This window comes from Platichthys flesus, chromosome 21 (assembly GCF_949316205.1).
Source record: "Platichthys flesus chromosome 21, fPlaFle2.1, whole genome shotgun sequence".
Lineage (NCBI taxonomy): Eukaryota > Metazoa > Chordata > Actinopteri > Pleuronectiformes > Pleuronectidae > Platichthys > Platichthys flesus.
The window spans coordinates 5,718,913-5,743,174 of NC_084965.1; the positions used below are offsets into that span (position 1 = coordinate 5,718,913).

The following is a 24,262-nucleotide window of genomic DNA, read 5'->3' on the forward strand; positions in this document are numbered from 1 at the left end:
CCGAAATCAAATTTAAGTGTCAAGTCTTATAAACGGATAATCGACACTGACGGGTCACTGCATCTCTCATTTTAGTGATTCAGCAGACAAAGGAGAGACCTTCAAATTCAAAATGTTCTTACAGTATCAGGAACTAGCAGATTGTTCCCATCTAAAAAGGACAAGAAGTTTTTTAACTTAACTCCTCCGTGACCCTGGAAGAACCCAAAACATCATTTTCGATACAACTTGGTAATCCTCTTCTTGTAGCTTCCTAGAACCCTGTCACACATTATTAGTATAACCACCCAGGAGATGGTCCTGTAACTACACACAAAAATATATGAAAGCTGCAATAACAACTTCTGGCCACTTGGGGGACATGAAGAAACTGCTAAAAACACAGATAAATGATATTCTATTGTTTTATAAAGTTGTTATTATTGGCTTATAAACTTCAGGATTTCGTTGGGGTCGTTCCTGGCCTAACCCACACACCCACATTCACTCTCCTATTTGTTGTTTTGGTCTCCACCCCCCTGCTGTTTTCGTAAATTGATGATTTCACGGACTGTAAAACTAAAACTAAATGAGCTGAAAGGCGCTAAAACGCTCCAGTTTTTAAGTCTGTAGGAATTAGTCTGCACGGCCACATGCCAAGTGGAAATAAATACACACAATTCAAAACTAGACAAGTTACAGATGAAGCAACAACAGGTTCAATTTCTATAGATTGTGAAAGTCACTCCGTCAAAATGGCGCAGTAACTAATTGCTCATCACTCGTGCATTTAATTCGAGTCTCGATAACAAACAGCGACTTCAGTATCCTGCAGGATGCATCACGTCGCGGGGGGGGGGTGAAAAATCAAACTCCCCTAAATAACGGATCACTTGTTTTCGCAATGACGTCAACACAGTTAACCTGTCGTTAAAAGAGCTGCAGGTGATCGTGCGGTGTGGAGGATTTACAGCGACTCATCCAACACCTCAGACACACATAGACACACACTGAAAAACACTGACACACACAGACACACACAGGAACCCGCTAAAGACAGATCTCAGTTACGCTTCGAGTCTAAAACTTCTTGTTCCTTCGCTGTTTGGGAGTTCCGCAGCACCTGACAGACTCTCGTGCACCGCGCGCGCTGCAACAACACAAACTCCTCGACGTTTTTCACTCCGCAAATAAAGCCACGCAATGGAGTGCACGCACACCCCGCGCTGCTACGGATCCTCTTACATACAGTCAACCCCCCCCCCCCCCACGCATCTCCTACCTCTGCAGATCGGGGTTTTTTAAAAACGGAGGATGTTGCGTTTTATTTCCGTGCGTAAAAAGTTCTCCCCTCGATCTTTATTCCTTGGCGCCATGCGTCCAGACCAGCGGCTCCATCGGCTCCTCTGCACAGCCTCGCTCCCACACTCACGCGCTCGGTCTGCTCGCCTCGACAGGCACCTACACGAAAACTCACTGAGCACCCCCCCAGCGGTGACATCACGAGTCGCCGTGGCAACTGACTCCACCCCGGTCCGGAACTGGACTTACCTGTCTGACTGCCTGCAGTTCAAAACAAACAGTTCCCACCCCCCCCCCCCCCCCCACCCCTCCCAGGAGATCCGATCACACTCGGTCCTCAGAAGTAGAATAAAAAAGTTTCTGTAGTTGAATTATTTGAGTTGAAAACAAAATGTTTAAACCTCAGAACAGATGTGGGGCGTGAAGGAAAGAGCTCACACACTATTTGATGAGTTTGCAATAACTTTTAATTTGCATATTTGTTTATCTTTGATCAGTTTGAGATTCTTTTGTTTTATTGTTTTTTGCTTTATTGTATTTAATTGCTGCTCCTTCTTAGTTTTTAGATTCTAGTGTTTAATGTCATCGCTCGTCTCACGTATCTCATGATTTTCAAATGACAATAAACCTTCTTGAATCCTGAATCTCTCTCCGGAGGTTCTGCCTTTCACACGTGAACAATGCGAGCACTTTGGCGACGACTGAAAGAGAAAACTCCCTCTGACGGAACCAGAGGCGTTCACAGCCGTCCCCTGAGCGCTCAGGTGAGGGGGGGGTGCAGCAGGCAGGGGCAGGATATCCGCTGAGGAGATCACATGTTGTCTGTTTACAGCACATGGACAAAACAGCTCTGTAAACATCTTTCGTCTCGGTCTTCTACGTGTGTGGCCTCTCTCTTTCTCCAATCTGAGACACTTGTTTTATTCCCGTGTCAGAAACGTTGATAAATACCCCGACTCGCTCGTGCCTTGTTCTCACATCGGCTCCTTCTGATGCTCTGCAGACATTTTTAAACAGGGGACCGGCTGTAGAAAGTCCGGTGGCTCTCACTGGGACATTTGCATTCCCTCATGCAGCCCCTTAGGTCCAGTGCATGTCTGAAAGCAGCTATAGAGTAACTACTCCCCCCCCACCCGGATGCCTGATATCACCGATGCAAATTCCTGATCAATGCAGTGGATTGAAGCAGCGCCTCATGAATAGGGTTCATTTTGCATGTGGCATCTGAAAAACAGCACACCAAATCCCTCTTGCACAATGCCTCGTACTATCGCCCGGAGCTCCCCTGTGGCTCGGTGCCAGTCTCACCATTACCTCGATTGTTTTGGCTACAAAAGCCAGCTTGCCCCTCCCCCTTGTCTCCTGTGACCCGGAGCCAACACACAGACGACGACCAGGTAAAGTCAAACGTCCACCTCTGCAGAGTCGTATAGCTCAGAAAGCTGACGGCGAAAGGGAGACTTTATAATCTTTGAAATCTCCCTAACAACACTGGATGTATGCTTGATCCATCACGCTGTCGTCAAGCATAAACAAACCAGGTCTGAAGCTATAAGCAAGTCCACTTATGGTGAAAAGGGGCTTTAAAGTGAGCAGGCCATTCAAAGTGCCTGTGGTTTGCATGTTTTCTACTGTTTCACGGCGGCTGTGGGAGGGGAATGTGACAGGCTGATTTATAAAAACAGATTTCACATGTAACCTGCAACGGGGGGGGAAAGGGAGGAGGTAGTACTGCAGTTGCATTGTTGCCTCAGTGTGCAAAGGAGAAATAAAGCACCTGTAACTCAGAGACAAATCACCAAGAGGATGTGATTCTGTAAAAACTGCAGAGATACAGACCTGTCTTTTCTCATAGTTTTTATGTGAAGAACTATTTGTTTGATTTTACAGATGTAAGATAAAGCTGTTCCAGACTGAACTAAACTAAAAATGATATAAGATCGTATAAAATGGACAATAAAGCAAAGAAAAAACAGGTAAAACATTTGCATTTTACATTTTATTGTCTGATAAAAAGTTATTGTTAATATATTTAAACAAATCTGAGTTGATTCTTGCCAACAAACGAAACAATTATTCACTCTCTTTTTATCTCAGTTTGGTCTCCACCAACTTTCATCGCCTTTTGGTGTTTTAGTGCCAAACCAAGTCACATCGAAAGAGAAGAAAAGAAGTAACGGTCTTGAACAGGATGAAAGTGAATCATGGTTCACCTCATTTGCATTGTGAAAACACTTTTTAGGATATTTCAAACTTTCAGACTAATCACTCTCTACCAATCTGGACTTTCAGGTGAAGTCTCAACTCTTTGGATCCATGGGTAATATATGTACGCAGCTTTAATATCAATAGACCGAAATGTTTTAATTACAATATAATTCAAACCAAACAATGAGATCCCAACATTCCACATCCAAGCCTCTGACTGACCTGCTCCCTCAGCCTCTCCTGGTGGCCCATGATCGCTGAGGCATGATGGGGGTATTTCTGCTTCAGATGCTCCAGGAACGCCTCCCTCTTCTTGTCCATGTCCGGCGGCTGCATGGCGAGGATCTCTCTGGAGCCGCGGGCTCCCCCTAACGTGTGCCTCCGGGGGACAGTTCGGCTGCCTCTGGCGTCTGCTCTCAATGGCGGCGTCCCGTTTGGGGAGGCCTGTCGGCGGCCCACGCGCTCGGCATCCTCCGGTGAGGTGACCTTCAGGTTGCTCTTGTTTTGTTCTGAGGGAGAACAGAGGGGGCACAGAGAGACCAGGGGTCAGAACACATGTTCCATGGGAATGTTTTGACATCAACAACAAGTGCGTGCACATATGCTTTGCTGCCGTAGGTCATGAGGGCAGGTAAGAACAAATTCAACAATGTTATACAGAGACTTTATTAAAATCTAAACTGTGAGCTTCTCTTACTGCCTCCTCCCATGAGAGAAAATAAAAAAACTGACTCGATATTCAAAAAGATGTTAATAGTTTCCCCAGAGGCAAAACTGAAACAAACATTGTCTGAGCACGGTTCATTATCTATTCATGCTCCTGTATATTTAAAGAATAAACCCCAAATTGAATGTGACAGTCACAATGCTGCTGATGATAACACGCACTGGAAACAGATGCCATGAGGGGCGGGGCGACACTAACTGAGAACCCCAGAGCCTCTGTTTATTCACCCGGAGCCTCGTGAGACGCCGAGGCCGAGCAGAAACAACCAGGTGCACCAGGGTGAGAGGGGAGATTTCCCTCAGAGACATTAGGAGGATCTGTCTTTTTTGTCTTTTCAGTTGTTGTGAGACAGACTTTGAGTTTTCCAGCTGTTGCAATCGGGTTCACGGTGTTACAGTAAAAGCAGAAGGCCGGTGTCGCCGTTATCCTGCAGTCGGCGATCCGTCCCCTTCTTTCCCGATATGAAAACAACAATAAAGTGTTGAAGATGGATACTTGATTACAGGGCAGAGTGGAGATAAAGTAAACACAGCCTCCTTTAGGCGTATGAACATCTTTGCACTTTGTTATCTTGTCTGGAATCGATCAGGGCCTGAGGGCGCACAGTTGTAATCCATCAATATGAGGGATAGTGTATGGGGAGGATGAGGAGAGGAAGAGGAGGAAAGAAGCAATAAGCCTGTTTTCCAGACAGGCAGGTAGAGCTATAATATGCACCTTTCAGAGGGTAATGGTGGAAAATGAAGGCCCACATAAAGAGTTCAGCTCCTCAGCGTTTGACAGAGGAGTGATTTTGATTTTGTGAGAGGTTAGAATTACTTTTCTCTGAAAGCTTGAAAACACAGGGTGAGCCACAGAAGGAATTTCTCACTTTCCTCTCAAAGACGTGTTGGGACTGAGACGAAGGTGGAACTCAGGAGTGGTAAAACACTTTCCCATTAGCTGCAGCGGTTGAATTCCTAGTTGTTTTCACTGTGCCGGGAAATGTCCTCCCATTTAATTCCTACGGCTTTTGTCAAAACACAAAAACTGCTTCGGTCGGTAAACACCAAACACACAGGCTCGCGTCACCAACACTATCAGATCAGAGCCCAACCCTGCCCGGGCTCAGAGCCCCAGCGCGTCTCATGTACTTCCAATCCTATTTTTAACTCCCAAACACACTTTACCCCCACTGCCACCCGAATTACACTCAGCAGAGAGCACAGACTCAAACCGCTGAAGGATCGTTTGCAGGTGTCATGTCAGAAAAGCTCATTACCTTCCCCGTGGGAACAATCTTTGTCTTCATCGGCTATTTCTTCCTCCATCGCAATTCTGGGATCAACGCGACGCGGTGGAAGAGCGACGGCCGGGAGAATCGACTACAACTGCTTGCTCAGAGATTCCAGACGTGGCTCACGTGGAAAAAAAAGGGGGCTTGAGATAGGCCCTGCCCCACAGCCCCAGGATAGACTGGTGGGGATTTAGACAGTCAACTGCATTCCAGGACACAGAGCGACTGGGCCTTCACCCTGGGGCTCAAAGCTCTCCTGCTAGTGGTCAAAGGCTGGATGCAAAAAGTGCAAGTTGGAGACACGGAGCAAATAAAAGAAGATACTGATGAGAAACACATTGTCTCCTCTTAAAAACAGGACCCTGACATTAACAGGTGTCAATAAAACTGTCCGACACACACACACACACACACGTATATACACACAGTCTGTGCTTCATCAGGACTTTCTCTGCAAGCTGTCTTTTGTTTAACTCTCCGTCCCCCTGCCGAGGGGCCCACCAGACACCAGAGAGCATCCAAACGGGTCATAACCCACTTCTGAGCCACATCCAAGCGGCTCTGAGCGTACGGCAGCCGGCTCATATGTGATCGAGTTATCTGATCAACGCCACGACCCCAGCGAGGCAAGCAGCCAGTCCTGCGGGCGGTGTTGTTTTCCAATTAGGGAAGCTCCAGGGACACCATGTTTCTGTTTGCGTCCGCTCCGAGTGCTCGTGAAAGCAACGCTGCCCTGTTTGCCTGTGACAGTCCGCAAACATGCTCATCTGCTACATACGCTGTGCAAACACGTCAGTCTGTACATGTGTGATGTCGAGGAGGAAGAGGAGGTGGGGGGGGGGGGGGGGGGGGGGTTGGGGGCCGCTGTGCATGAGTTCATTTCTCTGCAGCTGCTGATGCAAGTGACCCAATCTACACGTTGCGGGGAAGACGTCGGCACAAACTGAAAGAGGGAAAAAAAAGTGAGGAGGATCAATGGCCTGGTTCGTGGGCCATGTAATTGAAAGTGGTGCGATGAGCGCATGAACAAACACAATGCAGCAGCTGACGGGATGATGTCTAACATATGGAGACAAGTCTGTTTCCACCCAGTTTGTGTCTGACTCGACCCGCTCACGTGTTTCTGCACAATGGGCAACAGAAGCAGAGGTCACGTCATTTCATCACACTGTGGAATTGAGTTAGCTTAATCCAATCTTACGTCTTATCTTTAATGTTTAATCAATTCCAGGTGTTACACTGTGGAGGAGAAAAGTGATTTTTCTTTTCAAGGAACAAACTTTACCACAAAGTTAGCGATTTCCTATGTTTCCCAGAATCCCTCTCTCCCCCACAGAACAGGCTCAAACATGTTGCATTCAATAATAGCTTAAATAGCAGATGGCGAGCGCCGCAGCTTTATGTGGTTTGGTTTTTCCTCTTCTGATAGGATGTTCCTCTGCTTGATCGCCACAAGCAGCCGAAACAAAGAGTCCAGAAACAGGAGTGTGTTTTAACTTTGTTTTCTATTTTCTTCAATTCCAACTTCATCCACTAGGGGTCTTTCAATCAAAACAATAACAAGGCCCCCTGGGGATTGCAGATACCTTGAATAAGAAAACTTTTTCCTCCAGATTCCTCTGGGTCTGAACATTGTTGGAAACATTTTGGATAATTGGACACAAGTTAACAAAATATATATATACGCATTATATCTTTAAATATTTGTAGTTGTTTAAATGGAAACACCTTTTTAACAACTAGAAGCTGATGGATTATTAGACATTTGAAATGCTGCCTTTTTCTGTAGAAATCTCACAAAAGAATTTGAACCAGTGAGTGTTCCGTGTCAGAGGTGTCCTGGTCTGACAGGGACACATGCATCATCCCAACAGGTCCGTCCCTGCCAAGGCAAACTCATAATTTAAGCAGCTCCTTCAGAACCAGCAATTACACCCTGTGGTCCGAGCAACCTGCCCCGCCGCACTTTTCCTGTCAGCATTCCGGGCCCTGAAGAAATGACCTCCTTCTTTCAGGATGTCACTGAGTGAATCCAGCTCACGTCCAACAGCTCAAGAATGTCCCTCGCTCTTTCCCAGCTGCCCGTGTTGAGTACATGATGGTCTCCTCATTTGAAAGACAATGGTCAAGCACTTGTCCATGAACACCCAGGCCAGGTCTTACGAGGAGGAGCAGGGGAGCGGGGGGAGCGGGGGGACCCCTCCTGCTGTTTACTGCTACTTTCTGGTTGTGGCTTATTTATGTAGGAATGTGTCCCTGGTCGCACTCCCACTCTCCCCTACTATTACTGTCCCATAACTATGCAGTGAGATACAAAGCCCTGTTGTGTGCAGTAAAAGCAGCGCTCACATCGCGATGCCCTGGAGCCATGGAGGCACGTGCACACTACAGCACTGGTCCACTGGTGACAGCCTGACAGAATTCTTATTATGTCAAAGTTATCGCAGTCGTTGCATCAGATGAGACGTTCATGTGGAACTGAGTCTGGTGTAATATGATTAGATGTAACTGAGCTCCTGATTTACTGTAAAAACATACATTTTAACGGAGAGTCTATTAGTTTAAAAGTCGTTTTAAAGGAGAAAATACACAATGCCAACCGGGGCGAAGGATTTAAAGTCTGATAAGTTTGTCTCAACACTTCCAGACTAGACTGAACATAAAGTGAAGCCAAAGTTCACCGACCATGGCTGCAGCTGACGTCTTCGGCACAAGATGGCAGTGATACTTTGGCTTCATCTCTGGAGAGCGGGAGGAAGTGGAGACACAGTGCTTCTCATGTTCCAGACGGATATATCACCAAGTACTTTCCATACAATAACTCAAAAGGCATTTGTTCCAAAGGATGATTACCAAATGACTTTAGTGATCGTCAGTGGAGGTGACCAGCTAAAGGCCTGCAGCAGAAGAGAGGCCGACTTCTCCACCGACTTCTCCACCGACTTCCTCTGAGCTCTGATTCCACTCCACTCTCCACTCTGGAGGTGAGCGACACCAGACAGAGAAAATGTGTCCGGCTATGCGGCCCGGCCACATTTTTCACGCCACATGCACACAAACACAGACATTCACACACTAAGGCTCACACGCAGGAAATATCTCACATCCGATCTCGGTGTCTGCTTCACTCTTGTGCCTGTTTAGGTCGTAAAAAAAAAAAAAGGTGCAATTTTCAAGTCACGTACAACACTTATGGGTTTTTGCACACAATGGGAAAAACAGTTGTAGAGTGGAAATGATTCAGGAGAGGAGAAAGGGGCGGGGGGGGGGAATGGAAACCTCAAGTAAATAGAGGAATTCTACTTGTCCACTTACGTGTCCACCAATCAGAGCGGCTGAATGTGACTGTGGTGAACTTTAGCCTCGGGTTCTGTCTCTGATACGCTGTAGACGAGAGCGGCTTCGTTTTGATTTGAGTTGGTTCTGTGAGTTTCAGGTCAGGATCTCACAACATGGGCATTTTTGCTTATAAGAGAACTGGACTGAATGAATTCAATACGACAGAAATGTTGGTGTTTTTCAGATTCATATTCTTTTTTCTCCCCAAACCTCTTTTAAATGATCTTGCCTCTTCTTTCTCTAACTGATCAGATTCAACTCCACGGTGCCTGTGTGTGCTGAGGGAGCATTCACCCATACATGACCCATGTCTGACACTGGCATTGTGCAGGCTCCAGTGAACAAATAACAGCGTTTCTCAATCATGTCCTTTATGCTGTCTGCTCCCTCAGGGATAAAATAAACACTGAGTATGAATTATACACTTAAAGCTGACAAATAAACTCTGATTAGTGGCTTTAAAAGAACGTCACTGGGATTCCACATGTCAGATTTCCGGAAGCGTTTAGTGGGACTCCTCAGGGTAACTAGATTTTCCTCTTCTACTTGAATTTCCACATTTTTTCATCTTCTAGGTTCCGGTCTCTGTCTCTTTTTCTCACATCACTCACGTTATAATAAGGAAAATAGACACACACACACAATGTGCATCTTTCAATGAAGATAGTTGCATATTCACAAATATATACTTTATCAATGTGTGTGTGTGTGTGTGTGTTTGAGAGTGGGTGTGTGTAGTTGGATACACAGGCCTGTCGGGACTTTCTCCTCTGCTGGAGCTTTATAAACAAACCTGACAGGCAGATGGCCAAAAGATATGAGTTACAGACATGGAGTCTAGTGTGTGTGTGTGTGTGTGTGTGTGTGTGTGTGTGTGTGTGTGTGTGTGTGTGTGTGTGTGTGTGTGTGTGTGTATAAGTGCTGGAAATAGTAGCAGTGGAGGAGAGTGTTGGTGTGATATCAAAACATCCACGGGAGCAGCAGGGAATTTGACAGTTTAACGTTGCACAATAAAGGTTAAATGATCACACACGAGTCTCTCGGCAGATTTCAAGTGAGGCTCTTCACTGTAGCTGAACCCAATGAAGTACGGCAAATTGATTTGGCCGCAGCTTTGCCTCCGAGTCGAGTGGAATTGCTTATCCTGTAGATCTTTAACTCAAGCGCCAGGTTAGAAACCCTTCGCACTGAATGGACCGCAACTTAAATGCAGTTTAGCTCAGTCTGATCCACTTGCCCTCGTATAAAGTAAATACTTAAATTCAGGGGGAAATTCGATCGAATTAATCATTTTGTTCCCGGCCGTCTCCCTCATCTCCCTCGTCGCTCCATCTGCTTCTTCTTTCTCCTGCTGTTGCACGACTCACAAAGTAAACAGGCGGAGGGGGGGGGGGAGTTGAGCGAGAGCCTCTGGCAGCTCCGGCCTGTTGGTTCTGATGCTTCCCTCCGAGACGCCCAGAGGACAACTCAAACAAACAGCTTTGTTCATTGGCCGGCTCCACTCATCAGCACACACATCAGCACCGGATCAGTCCAAAAAACAACCCGGAGCCTGTTACCTCCTCTCCACTGCACATGGTGGGAGATGCACTGGGTTTTCCCCACAGCAGGGGGTGCTGTTGATCATGCTCCAGGCATGTTGTGCAATGATCACAAGGAATTTGTACAGCTTGGGGGGGGGGTGTGTGTGAGGGTGTGTGTGTGAGGGTGTGTGAGTGTGTGTGTGTGTGTTTTCTTAGTTCTTCACAAGGAAACAGGCTCCAGAATATTTCCTTTGTCATTTATTAACTGAGACACTAAGTGCCGCTTAATGAACCAATTGGTGTGTTTGTTAGTGTGTCTGTGAGTGCAGTTATGGGTTTGTGTGTGTATGTGTGAGTGTGAGTGCACAAATGCACATGTTTGCCAGTGAAACCCCCGGCAGTGTGCACACTTCATTAACTCTTGGTCGGAGTAGGTGTAAGTCAACCTCGTCCACCGGCTCAGATGTCTCCTGGTCTCCCGTGACAACCGTCTCTGGGCCAACAGTGAGGCTGGTGGTGTCCTGAGGGGGGGGGGGGGGACTGAGCGATGCTAAGAACAGCTGCAGCTGCGAGCGAGACGTGCACTGAGCAGCACAGAGAGGAGGAAGCTGCTACCTTGTCCCCCCCGCCTGAGAGAAACATTTCTGTGGAAACGGTCTCACGCTGACTTGACCGCCGCGGCCTCCAGGGGGCCAGAGCCCCCCCCCAGAGGAGATCCGGCCCTGAACTCTCTCCCTGGAGGAAAGATAACCGCGCTCTCACTGGGCTGAGAAATGCTTCAGTGCATCCCCAGTGTGAGTGAGTGAGTCACCTGTTTAACAGCTTAACTGGGACCAGGGCTGATCTGGAAACGTATTCTACTAGTGTGATTTTATTTCTGAGTGTCAATACTAAAATGATGAGGTTGTTTTTTGTTATACCGGGGAAATTACTGTGAAATGTTGTACAACTCAACAAGACAAAATGCAAAATGTTCTAAATCTAAAACATCCCAGATAAGAACCATCTTGTGCCGATGATGACATTTGGAGTCTGTGCTGTAGGGATGGGGGGGGGGGGAGAGAGGAGATGCACTCGACCCTATAACGAGTCGGTGTCAGCTGCCAATCATGACGGTTTCCTGGACAAACATCGGTGTGATAAGAACTACCTCAAATGACAGAAACGTTTGCTCCATGTCCCTTCCACTAACACGGAGGAAGCTGGGTTCACGACCTATACTGCCGCCAGCCACCAGAGGACGATTGAGACGCTCAGACTCCACTTCTCCAGGGCTGTCAGGTCGTCCATCTTTATATACCGCCTGAGAATGAACTGACATGTTTTTCTATTTCTTACAAAAAGAGCCATCATCTCTCTGCAGAACTCTGATCCTGAGATGATTATTTCACTGCCGACCTCACAGCTGCCGACAGTTCAAGCTGAGGGACGTGTCTCCGGCAGTTCCAGCGGAGACACGTCCCTCAGCTTGTACGACGCGTCCCAAGTGTTGAACGAGGCGAGAGTGGAATTCACAGGCCTCTCCCCGACCGTGCGCTTGTTTGTGAGATATCTCTTATCTGTTTTGGCAAGTTCGCTCTGTCAACAAATTCAAACACAAGCGCACGTTGCAGATATGCACTCGAGATATCGACACACACGCGGGCGCAGACCATGCAGTAAATAAACGCCGTGATTTACTTTGCACAAGCAGCAGGAAGCACCTGTTCCTCTTATCTGCTGATAAATAGATGGAGTGCGGTCCATTTAAAAGACGGCTGTGGACGGAGACGCTCCAGAGTCCTGAGCAAACTAAAGCAGCTCCACTGCAGAGAGTTAACTATGCATTAAGTCTGCACAGGCCTTATGCTTACTCCCTCACAAATTTATTAAAAAGCGATTGCACTGCAACGGACTCTCTGCACAGTGATAAGCAGCTTAGGACTTTTTCGAGCCAGTCAATCATAAGTTCCTCTCTCTCCTCAGCGCCTATCTCTTCTTCTTCTCCCTCTTTTTCCACTGCGTGCTAGCACAGCCTAACATGCGTCAACCTAAAGCTCATTAACGCCCCAACAGCTCAGGGATGTAAACGCAGGAATCAAATGCGTCACTAAAGCAAAACGATCCCACAATCAGCGTTTGCCAAACAGTAAATCAACTGTGTGATATCAGGCTTGAAGATAAAGACTTGTTGTTTCAAATGACGAGTGTCTGCATCTGTGTGTGTCCACGTCGGGGCTGATGAAGCAGAGTGGCTCCGTGAGGTCCTGTGTTGGAGAGGTGAGAGCTGATGCAGCTGATGAGTGGAGCCCGTGGAGGAGGGAGGTGAACCAATCTCTGTGGACGCCGAGCCACCCTGAGAACACCAGTGACTCTGAACTGGTCTTTATCTATGATAAAACCTGCTGTGTCTTTCTTAGGCTGCGTGACCCTGTGCATGCATGTGTCCACATATGCATGAGTCAGTGGGTGGACTGAGTCCAGGCTGAAGGCTCTGTGGAGCAGAGGGGCCTGGAGGTGGGAGGTTTGTGAATATGGACCAGCTTGGCCAGACTCATTCAGAGGGAGGGAGAAAATGCCTTAATGCACAAACTATGCATAACTCTGTCGGCCAAGTGCATTAATTTCCTCCACAGCTCCTCGTAAAGAATGTGAATCCACAAAAACCTCTAATTGTCCATTTAAAAACACACCCCAAAAAAAGGGTAAGTCAATATTTTCAAGAGCTGCAAGAGAAGAGTTCTCGGAGGAATCACAAGAATGCAGGTGACCAACACTGAGGGGAAGTAAGAAAAAAAAACACACACAAGTTTTATTATAGTGTGGTTGCAGTAACGGAAATGTTGCAGCTTTCCCAGGGGAGGGGAGGGGAAACACAAGTTCCTGCAGAGTTTAATAGTTTCACACACAGAGAGAGAGGCCATAACGCACAGACAGGCAGGGGTCAGGTCACACTGGTATCTGGATGGTAGAGTGGTTTCTCAATGGGAACAATGGGACTGATTTTATTACATTAAATGTCACTGTGCTCTAATCAGTTTTGTATTGTAAGTCTCATTTAACACCCTATTGAAGGAGTGAACTGTCTTTTGTAGTTCAGCAGAGTCATTCAACAGTTTGCTCAAGTAAGAATCTGTTTCAGGAAAGAAAAGCAAAGTAAGCAATGTAACTTTCACTGAAGCAGCAGCGCCCTCTGCAGCCACACGTGGTGATTCAATATGCTGGGTGCTGTGTCCGAGTGATTAAGTGCTTTTCGTATAGAGGAAGACAAACTGCAACTGAACGGTGGATATTACCCATGAACCTCAGCTTCCTGAACAAGAAGAGATGTTGCTGTAACAAATCCACCCAACTCTGCTCAGAATTTGTCATATTTTAAAAGTTTCCTGCTGAATATTAGAGATAAACGAGTCTTTTTAACTGATCTACAGTTCAGCTTTGCTCTTCAATCTGCTGGAGCTGATTCTGACAGTTGAATCTGCGACTCTCAGTCAGTTCCACACTTCTCACTGATCGTACCCGAACAGGAACAGACGTTCAGGGTGAGGAGTGTGAATGTATGAGTTCATCCATTAATGTCTAACTGAAGTTTGTTTCCCTGCTCCCTCGTGCTCGTGGATTTCTGAATAAAGGCTAAACAGAAAACGATGTCACAGTTTGTCAAACCTCGAGGTCACAAGTGCATTTCTAACAGTGTATCAGTGGAGCTCTGATAACTTAGTTGTGCAAATTGATGCCATGGTCACGGTCCTGAAAGAGGAAGATCAAGGTGAATCTAAATGACCTCCTGGGCCTGAAATCAACCGGCTGCTCAACACTGCCTGGAACACACCTAACACAATAAAGGAGAAACTGTTCTATTCGTGCGGACGCTCACAAAGCAGTTCCTTCATGTGCTATTAGATCAGGGAAATGCCAATTCCCTGTGGATTGGTCTATATTTACATGGACCGTCTCCTCGCTGGGGGACTCGGCTCTGCTTACACTTCACAGTCTGAGGCTGAGGCAGGAGCAGGTCTGAATTATATTTGCCATCAGTCTAAAAATAACCCGAGGACAAGACACTAGGGCTCCATGATTTGAGACGAGGGAAAAAAGACATTTTCAGGGATCCTGTACTATATCAGCCTCAGGAGCTGAGCCAGAACCCTAACGGCTCCCCGAGTCCTCTGATTGGTTATTAATGACATCATCCCGAGGGCCGGCCCCCACCTTCCCTCCTCAGCCCGACGATGTCATCAGTGCTGAGGCATCTCAGTGATGTAATGCAGGCAGGGCCGTGACAGACACTCCAGATGCACCTCTTCCTCATTTCCCCTTCCACATGCATTCATCTCCCGTTTCTTTCTCCCCCGTCTCCATCTCCATCTTTTCACTTCACCCTTCAGCTGATAAAAAATCCCCTCGCACCTGTTTATTAGCACTCGACTGCACGGCGCAGAGATCTGCAGCTAAGCCCGGGGCTATTAAGAGCTCTTAGATGGCTTCTAAAAAAGCGACTGGGAGAAAAGACAGAAGCCGAGCATTTACTTTTCCTAATCCTGTCTGTGTCCTGCAGCTGTAATTAAAGCACAGAGCAGAGATCGTGGCCCTTTTCTCTTGTTCCCCACCGGGTTGCGAACAAAGGCGAGAACATCCAGGTGGGCTTGACGTCATTTGATTTTTCTATTTTCGGCTGCTCGGGATAAAGAGAACTCTTTTTCCCCTTGTACACAAACACGGGGAGAACTTTCACTGCAGATTTAATCTCCAAGTTGTCACAAGTGGCACATAAGTGCACGCAAATGTGTCATCAAACATCTGTGGGTCAGTTTGTTCCTGTTTGACTTATTCTGACCATCTTTTTTTGGCCGTGTCCTCACATCTGTTTTTTAATCACAGTTGTGTGTGTGTGTGCGTGACTTTGTGTGTGTGTGTGTGTGTGCACAAACGTGTCCTGGGCAAACATCCAGAGCTCAAGCCGATTAGTGAAGGGACTCTACCCTGATCAAAGCAGCAGTGAATCCAGCTTACTGGGACAGACTGTGAAACACATCACCCCCCCATTGGAAATGATACTGTACGCTGCAAACTCCGAGACCACCAACCGCAATGCAGCACAGACTCGTAAATAGGAAACGTTAAGGATTCTTTTGTGTGTGCGTGTCTTTGCCATCGTCTCATAGGAAGAGCAAACACTCTCGAGGCTGGAAGGGAGGGAGCAGACATTTAAACCAAGTGCTGTCATCCTGTGTGTGTTCGTGTGTGTTTGTGTGTGAAGTGTGTGAAGTGTGCAGCTGCTCCATAGAAACTGCACGGCTTAATAGTCCAGAGAGAATGTTGCGGTCGTTATGAGACACATAGAAAACAAGGAGAGATCTTTCCCCCCCGCCTCCCCGGTGATGTGGACGTTTCTCCAAATCACCGGGTGGGGTCAGGAACATTCTCCTGACCAACAAATGCTCCAGTAATGCTGGCTCTATATACGTCTGTTAAAGTTGAAGGACTTGTTCTTTTCCATTTGTTTGAATTATGACCAAACTGTTCAGATGCTCTTTAAACTACAGACAACTTTAGCTTCTTTCAACTTATTGTTTTGGTTTTGCAGCCCACGACTTTACAGTTTGGTTTAGTTTTCCATTTTGGGATAGTGGGAGGAGATGGAGATGTGTCGTCCATCTTTATACACAGTCAATCATTTAAAGCTTGTTGTAATAATACGTAGATTAAATCAAAATTCATCATATTCCACTACAGCTCGGATGTACACTAGCAGAATGAAACACTCAGCCTCGGAGTTCCGTCCCAATTATTGCTGGACTAATTGGTGCCGGCTGATTCCAAGTGAGGACGTGCAGTGGTCCCACTCCCCAGTAAGTTCAAACTATAGTGGCTGTAATGAAGACATTCTCCAGCTCCACCGAGGGTCCTCCATCAAACTGTCGGAGACACCGAACGGGTGGAGTCTAATAATAAAGGCCTCCTCAGCCGCGGCCGGGACCTGTCAGACTGAATGGATACTGAGCAGACTCCAGATAAATTAACAGGAAGCCATTACCGAGGCTAATATGAATTGATATCTTGAAGATGTGAACGAGGCACATTCCTCCTTTGGAAGGACTGGTTATTTGAGTGGCAGCCGATTGGTTACACAAATACCGAGTCACATTTCAACACAGCTGCACGTGCGCACACTTACTGGTACCCTACCCCCGTCCCAGCCCCTATGGTTATTTTGCAGTGCCTCTGCGGCTGACCACCCTCATCCACCACCTAATAGCTTTAGCATGTGGGTAGCAGCCCGTCGGCTCCAGCGATCTTGGAGGGTTGAAATGAACCGGGGCATTGTTGTGCTGCTGCCGGGGAGGATACACACGCTCCCTCGTTTGAAGAGTAAAACCCGGTGGGAAGGAAACCTCGAAACAAAAGTGCTAAGAAAAGGTGATAAAGGCTCAAGGGACGGAACTGTGTGTGTTGGCATGTGGGTGAATGTGTGTTTGTGTGTGTGTGTGTGTGTTTTAAAGGGCTGCTCCCTCTCTTCCTGCTATTAGAAAGGCTAATGGAAATGTTCAGAAGCTGGAATGTTCTGCGGCCTGGAATTCCAGCTAGAAACTGAGTGGGAATGGAAAAATACAAGCGAACCAATTACCCGTCATATTTTCCAGTATTTTACGCGGAATGTAATGATAGACTGGTAAACCATATGACTGCTGCATAATATAGATATTATCTGATCAGCTTTAAAATATAGAGTTTCTCGACGTGTCTCTTGTGGAGGAGCTTTTACGCCTCGAACTCAAAAGTCTGTCACCGAAGGGCTGAAACGGAAAGTACCAAAGACCCATTCTGATTTTCAGCTGTAACGACTGCTGAAATATCACAAAACTATTTTACCACTGGAGACATGTTTAGTTTTTATTAACTCTGGCAGTACCATGGAAACTCATTCAGGAAAACCGAGGTGGAGCAGACTTACTCCAACAGTGACAATGTCAGGTTTTACAACATGGCTTTCACGACTCTGAGGGGAGCCGAGGGTAGAGCAGCCCACTGGGGCAGGAGAGACGTGTGGGCCCGAAAAATTACAAAAAAAATTAAACTATTTCAAACTGTTACCGAAAAGGTTCTTAGTCGAAGAGACATAGAGTCGTGTAACATTGCACTTAACACATTTCTTACCAGCAATAAATTCCATGAAAAGACCAAAACCAAGAATAAATTCTGCTTCTTTATTATCGACCTCGCCTGTTGTTCAGTCTTTTCCCATAAACCTTTCTGGTGCCCTTAATAAAGCAAGGACATAAAATCTTTGACTAAACTTGGTCCCTACTAAAAACACTTAGTACTTTTAGTTCTGAGCCAGGGTGGGGGTCCACCCCGTTCAGGAGAGTGTGTCCACACACTCTCCTGAACGGGGAGAGTGTGTCCACATATAAAGACCATCAGTCGAACCAGGATTCAAACCTGTAACCTTCTTGCTTGAGCACAGTTATGTTATGAAATTATTCGGTCTAGATTTTGAGAGGGAGGGAAGGTTCTTTTTGGCTGAGAGCTGACAGGCAGGCTTGGTAGACAGGTTGGTTTTGGTCTTTTCATGGAAATTGTTAAGAAGAATGTTGAATATGTCGGTTTCCTTTCAGTGAGAATGTGTGAAGCTGATGTGAAACGACTTCAAGATACATAATCAGGTCCAGGCATCTACCTACACATTCACAACCCCTAAGATACCTGGAGACGGCATCTTCACAGATGTGAATATAAATACAAATTGATAGTTTGGTTTTACAGGGTTAGAATATCGTTTCCTCAAAAGTTTCAAATGTCAACAAGCAGAACAAATCTGGGAATCAACAAAGTCATTAGGATTTATTATATCTGCACCAAGTTCCACAGCAATTTCATCCACTAAATGTCAAAGTGTGAACATTTCAACCAAAGAGGGAACCATTCAAAATCTGGATTCATCCTCTGGGGAACAAGATTGTCTCAACAAAGATTCATTGCAATCCGTTGAAACTGGTGAGACTAAAAGTTTTCTTCAAACTTTATATTTCAAAACCTCACTGTCACCAAATGTGTTTATGAGTTTATCACATGTGACAGAACCTGTCCTCAGCTGGATTTCAGGACAAGTCACACTTCTAATCCCACTGCTGCTTAAATAAAGCTCTCAGAGAATATAGACCTGATTCTGTGCCTTCATCCGTACGTACACGCCGCAAATATAGCAACTCGCTCTGTGTGGATCCGTCACTTCATTTACCCTGAAATGGATTTATTTTGATGCTCATTAAACCGCTCTGCTCGGCCTCTTTCCAGTGTTTACACAGTCCCGACTGTTAATCAGTCAGTGCATGAAGGAGTCCTCCAAACACACTGTGCAGAGATAGAAGACAGGTTTTCCTCATATCTTCCAAAACCCCCAGCGCTCAGGTAGAGCAGCCGTTCCTAGAATAGCCGCGGCTTAACAGAAACATCCCGTGTGTCACAGGATTTGAGGAGCGTTTTCAGGAGCGGTGGAGTTGTGGCTAAATGAGAGAGCGCAGAGATTGTCGGGGCGGAGGGGTGATTATGAAGTCGCGACTTATTATCGCCGTGATAATAAGTCATTAGCGAGGTCGATAGGAAACATAAAAAAAAGGCTAAATCTGTGGAAAAAAGGCCAAGACACAGCAGGTCGTTAAATAGGATTCAGGACAGAAGACTCATCCATATTTATTGGGATTAGGCAGATTTAATACTCAAATTCAGACTGTTCATAATTAACGTTTTATGGGGACAGAACATCTCAAGTGCTTTAAAAAGAAAAAGAAAAAAGACTGACGTAAGCAAATATATTTTTACGGCCCTGGAGCCTGAGGGCAAATTATCAATGTGACCTCACCTAAATTGTTTCTCCCCGGAGGAGAGGGAAAAACACACAAAGCATGTCTGTCACTGCACACAAACAGCCCCGGCAGCTTCTTGTGTGTAAGAGGAGGCCCCCGCGTCAAATTCAAATCACATGCCTGGAGGAGAGGACGGATGGGAGAGGCGGGGGGGGGGGGGGTGTTTACACTGGGGAGGGGAGGAAAAAAGACCTGGGAGGGTTAATAGTGGGTAAAGAGTGTCAGTGTCTGTCTGAGCGTCTCCCGCCTCAGTCTGTCTGAGCCTGTGGGTGGAGAGCATTTGTCTTAAACACCCCCCCCCCCCCCTCACCCACCCCTCCACCCGGACTCTATTCTCGTCATCGCCAAAGAAAAGAGGAGACGTCAAACAAATGACTTCACTGAAAAGGTGGAGTCACTCAAGTATGTGAACGTCAAGAGGGACTTTTGTGTCGTCCAAATAGCCGGGGAGGGGTTGACAAGAGTTGGAGCACTCCTTCTGAATACAGAGGAAAAGTTACCAGATGTTTTACAGTTGTTGCTCTTCCTCTGAGACCCCCCCCCCACCCCACCCCTGTCTGTGGCTTAACCTCCAGTGACTTTCCCCTGACCCGCTCTCTGCAGAGGAACGTACGTAAAAAACTAAAAACGTCTTGGCAAATTTGACATTCACACGACAGGAAGCACGATTTTCCCTCTGCGGATAATCCCCGTCACAGCAAAGCTCACAGCAACGACTGCAGCGAAACTCCAGAGGTCGAACATAAGCCTCGAACACACCGTCGCCCCAACAGCACGTAAAAGACGAAGGGAGACATATCCTCAGTGTCACTTTTATTGTGCAGGACAAACTGATATTTATGTTCCTCGTGATTCTGATTTGTGGCTAAATTTGATCTTTTCTGCTTTGGATTTCTTTAAAAAAAAACACATAAAAATGGACATAAAATAAAAGGAGCTGAGGAAAAGCTGAGAAGAGTGACACCAGTAAATCATTATTAGCTGAACGACAAATCCTTGCTTTATGAAATCGCTTTCTGCTGGTCTGTCACATTTGTCCGAACGAGTCGTTAATCATTATAGAAAGTCATTTAGCTTGCATCTAAAAAGGGAATGCAAAAATGTCCATGAGTGTAAAAGAAATGGTTTATCTTCGGCTACTTTAAAAGTAAGATAAGCTCGTATGCACTTTCTTACCTTGCAGAAATAAAAGGTTTTGCAAAGAGTGGCTTCGTCCGTTCCGCCGAAAAATGAATTGGCTCAAAATGAGGTCAATTTACAACGAGCAGAAGTCAATTAACGTGGAGGAGATTTTGTCGGATTTCCTCTCTATCATTCCCACCTCTATTAGACTGGAGTTGTTTTGGCCTCTGGTCTAAGCTGCTGACATGATGGAAAATCTGCCTGCGGAACCAGATCAGCTATTCGCAGCTGACTGAGAATATATATATCGTGTATAATTTGTGTGGGGCAAAATCTGAAAGTTGGTTTAATTCAAATGTACCAGCAGGGGACGCTTCCCTGTCCCTGACCCTGTGGAGGACGTCAAGGACAGAAGAGGAATAGAAATCTGCAAAAGTTGTATTCTAAAAGGGCCGATTCAGGTTCAAAAAAAAGTTTTGAAAGTTTATTCATGATACTTTAAATAAGCTTCAGCCAACCATATTCTTAGGATAGAACCCGATGCTGGAACATTTTACAGAGCTCAACTTGAGGTAACTCTCTTTCCTCAAACTCTGTTGCTGCTGCCCTGAAATAATCCACATAAACTACTTTTGCTCTGAAACTACTTTTTCAATGTTTCGATCTGGACACTGGTTCTGTGAACTGAGCCGAGCTTCACCGAACTTTGAAGAAACAGGCGAACAGCTCTTTGTGCAGCAGCTTCAGGGTTCTGAGAGAAAACTGCAACCAGCATCAATGGCCCATTCCAACCAGTCAGCTTCACAACAGGCACTGCTCTAGTTAATCCAACAGCAAAATACATTATCATCATTTTGTCTTTCTGTCTGTTTTATTTCTTTCTGTATTCATTTGTTTCTTTACAAACACTGTGGTAGAGAATAGTTCATCGTCCCCAGAACTCTCAGCCACCAGTGGGCCCGGAAATGAAAGCCCTCTAATGAGGTTTGATCAAACCCTGGAGCCCGATGGGACGTGGCGTCGTTTGGCTCGGGGCCCGATGAGAGATGACAGTGTTGACAGCTCTCTGGAAGAAACACCTGGTCAGCCCCCCCCCCCTCCCCCCCCCCCCCCCCTCCACCAGCCTCACCGCCGCTTGGCCACGCGCCCACTTAGACCAGGTGTGTTTCCACCGGGCTCTCCGTCCTGTGGCAGCCGTCAAACTCCACGGCCTCAGATTAGCATCAGCTAATACATATGGCCCAGATTAGTGCTCTATCTCCAGCGCGGATCCAGATACGACCTGTTTATGTCTGGATACTGGTGCACCAGTGTTCCCAGACAGGCGATCAGGTGGTCAAGACGTAACCTTAGTGTCTCCTAATTGTATCGGACAAATGGAGGCATATGGTCGGGAGCTACCGTGTGTGCCTCGGCTTGTAAAAACACTGCCAACCTCACCGCGCCTCATGTGCTACCACTTAGACAAATAGCTCGGCTGAATTAAACTGGCAGCCAAAGCACTGCCTCCCAGTTAATAAACGGTTTCCTTCTCCTCGTGTGAGAAACGGACAACTTGCTACATCAGCAGGGCTCGGGGAAAACTTGAGACGCTGTCAAAGGGCCCGACCCGGCGATGAAGGATGAGGTCCAGGGGGTGGGGGTGTGGGGGGGGGGGCTCTGGATTGGGGTGCAAGGGTGCAAGCTCGTTTGTCTTCCTGACGAGGCGCCTCTTTATGACCAGTTTACCTTCCCTCCCGGCGGAGGGAATCGAGTTGATATACTCATCGCTGAGAGACACAACAAATCACGTCCGTCACCGAACACCTGAGTGGTAAAGAAATAGGGTTTCAGAGAATTACTCCAGAGCTTCGACATTAAAACTGGCTGTTGGCGCGTTGCCTCGGGATGTAACTCACTTTCTCTCCAGTGAAAAACAACTTCAGTCCATGTAAGAAATGGTAAATGGTAAATGATTTGTACTTAAAGAGAGTTTTAAAGTCTTGATGACATATATTTTGCCTAAGGGTACTTCGGCATGCGGAGAGGGGAAGCCTGGGATCGAATCAACGGCTTTCTGGTTAGAGGACGACCCGCTCTACCCCCTGACCCCCTGAGCCAAAGCCGCCCTGTCTAGTTTTATCTCAGGATATTGCTTTTCCTGACAATCAATTCGATTTATGTGGATTCTTGACAATTTAACGGTGATAAAAATGATATTTTGACGTTAAATGAGATTCAGGTTACTCACTTACATGCGGATGGCTGTGAAATTAACCACATTTTCTTTCCGTCCGCCTGCGCTCGGGCAGAGCAGCTCGCTCCAGATGCAAATCTACTCAGCAGTGGAAAAAGTTAGAGCAATCCCCAGCAGCTCCAGACAGGGAAACTACATTTACACAGACAGTAAAATACCTGAAATGCTATTTTATTTGCAGTGCAGTGACAGACCAGGCACTAATAGACATCACGTGCAGAGGATTAACTTTTTACTAGTTTACATCTCGGCTCAGTTTAAGTGTATGTGTAAAAGCACGGCCGAGGCTTTGAAGCTGCCCTGTGACACTAATGTTCACTTTGAGAGGAGGAGTGCAGCATCTCCCCCCGGTGGGAGAAAATCCAGCAATCCATTTGATCCGAAGAGCAAACAGCAGCGTGCACGGCCGAATCTGCAGCAAATCTGATTCACCACGAGCCGCTTTCATCTGCAAATGTCATCTCTCCGTGATCTAACAAGTTGGGGATCTGACGGAGGGGGGCGGCGGAGAAACATCAAGACAAGTTCTGCCCAGGGAGAGAAGCTGAGTAATAAGTGTCTGAGTGAGGACCTCCTGGTTCCTGGGTGAACGTGACCCAGCTCCTCTTTTCAAGTTCAACCTCCCGCGACCTGACCCCTCGCGCCACTCTTCTCCCCCATCAGCTTAATTAGACACAGCCACACACACATTAGATGGTGCCCTTTCTTTTTTCCCTTCACGCACTGAATGGCTGGCTGCGGTTCAAGGCACCATAGAAAAAAAAAACAGAAAAAGAAAGCGGCTATGCAAAACAAGCAGCTTTCAGAGGCAGGGGGAGACCATCAGCAAGCAGCACACACACACACTTCCAACACTCCAGTGAAACCATTGAAAAACAGAGATTGTGGAATTTAAAAAATGATATTTAAACAAGACAAGTCAGGACGCAGCAATTTGAATCCATGCAGGGGAAATGGGGTTTTTGACTCACGAGTGCACGACTGAGCATCTGCACATTTGTAAGTTTCGTGTCAGTGTTTGTGTGTGATTGTGTGTGTGTGTCTGTGTGTGTGTGTGTGTGTGTGTGTGCTGCAACGACTCACCTTTCTAACTCCTCTGATACCTCCTGATGGAAAGAAAAAGCCCAAACTCTCGAACGCAACAGAGTGACACAAACTAACTCACGCACCGTCGCAGTCCAAAAGTTTTTTGCTCTCTCCCGACAGATCTGCACACTTCCCCCTGACTCCCCCTCACACACACCCCTCTCTCTCTCTCTCTCTCTCTCTCTCGCTCTCTCACTTCAGCACTTCCTGGGGCTGCTGCTGTTTATGCTCCAATCAGGCCATCCAAGAAACTACCGCTGCCCCCCCCACCTCCCTCGCAGCCAACGGCCATTGTTTGGCGAAGGCAGATCACATGTAGACGTCTATGTGCATGTGTGTGTGCGTGTGTATGTGTGTGTTCCCTCTTGAGTGGGGTTTTTTAACCTCTTGCCACTCTGCCCGGAGTCTGGCTCCCCTCAATCAGGAGAGAGAAAGCCACTGCGAGCTGAAAGAGAGACGGAGGAAGGAGGATGGGAGCCGGTGGGGGTGAGGGTGAAGGAAAACACACGGAGGGGGCTTCCTGCTTGGATGTCTTTAACTGAGACAGATATACTTTTTTTTAAGCAAGAGTGTGTGTGTTGGGGGGGGGGGGGGGGGGGGGGGGTGGGGGGGGGTTGT

General features: G+C 46.8%; 1 protein-coding gene across 12 annotated transcripts in view; it reads right to left on the reverse strand.

Moving 5' to 3' along the window:
- The window catches only part of si:ch211-285f17.1 (sickle tail protein homolog), a 79,889-nt gene that overhangs the window by 40,322 nt on the left and 15,305 nt on the right, over positions 1 to 24,262 (reverse strand). For 9 of the 12 annotated variants that reach the window (XM_062379806.1, XM_062379798.1, XM_062379802.1 and 6 more), the window contains exon 2: positions 3,712 to 3,998. In XM_062379806.1, the coding sequence (XP_062235790.1) occupies positions 3,712 to 3,998 (287 nt within the window). Of the gene's footprint in view, positions 1 to 1,261; positions 1,423 to 3,711; positions 3,999 to 5,477; positions 5,559 to 23,641; positions 23,775 to 24,262 lie in introns of those variants that run through there. The other 3 variants (XM_062379807.1, XM_062379805.1, XM_062379809.1) reach the window with 3 other exon arrangements.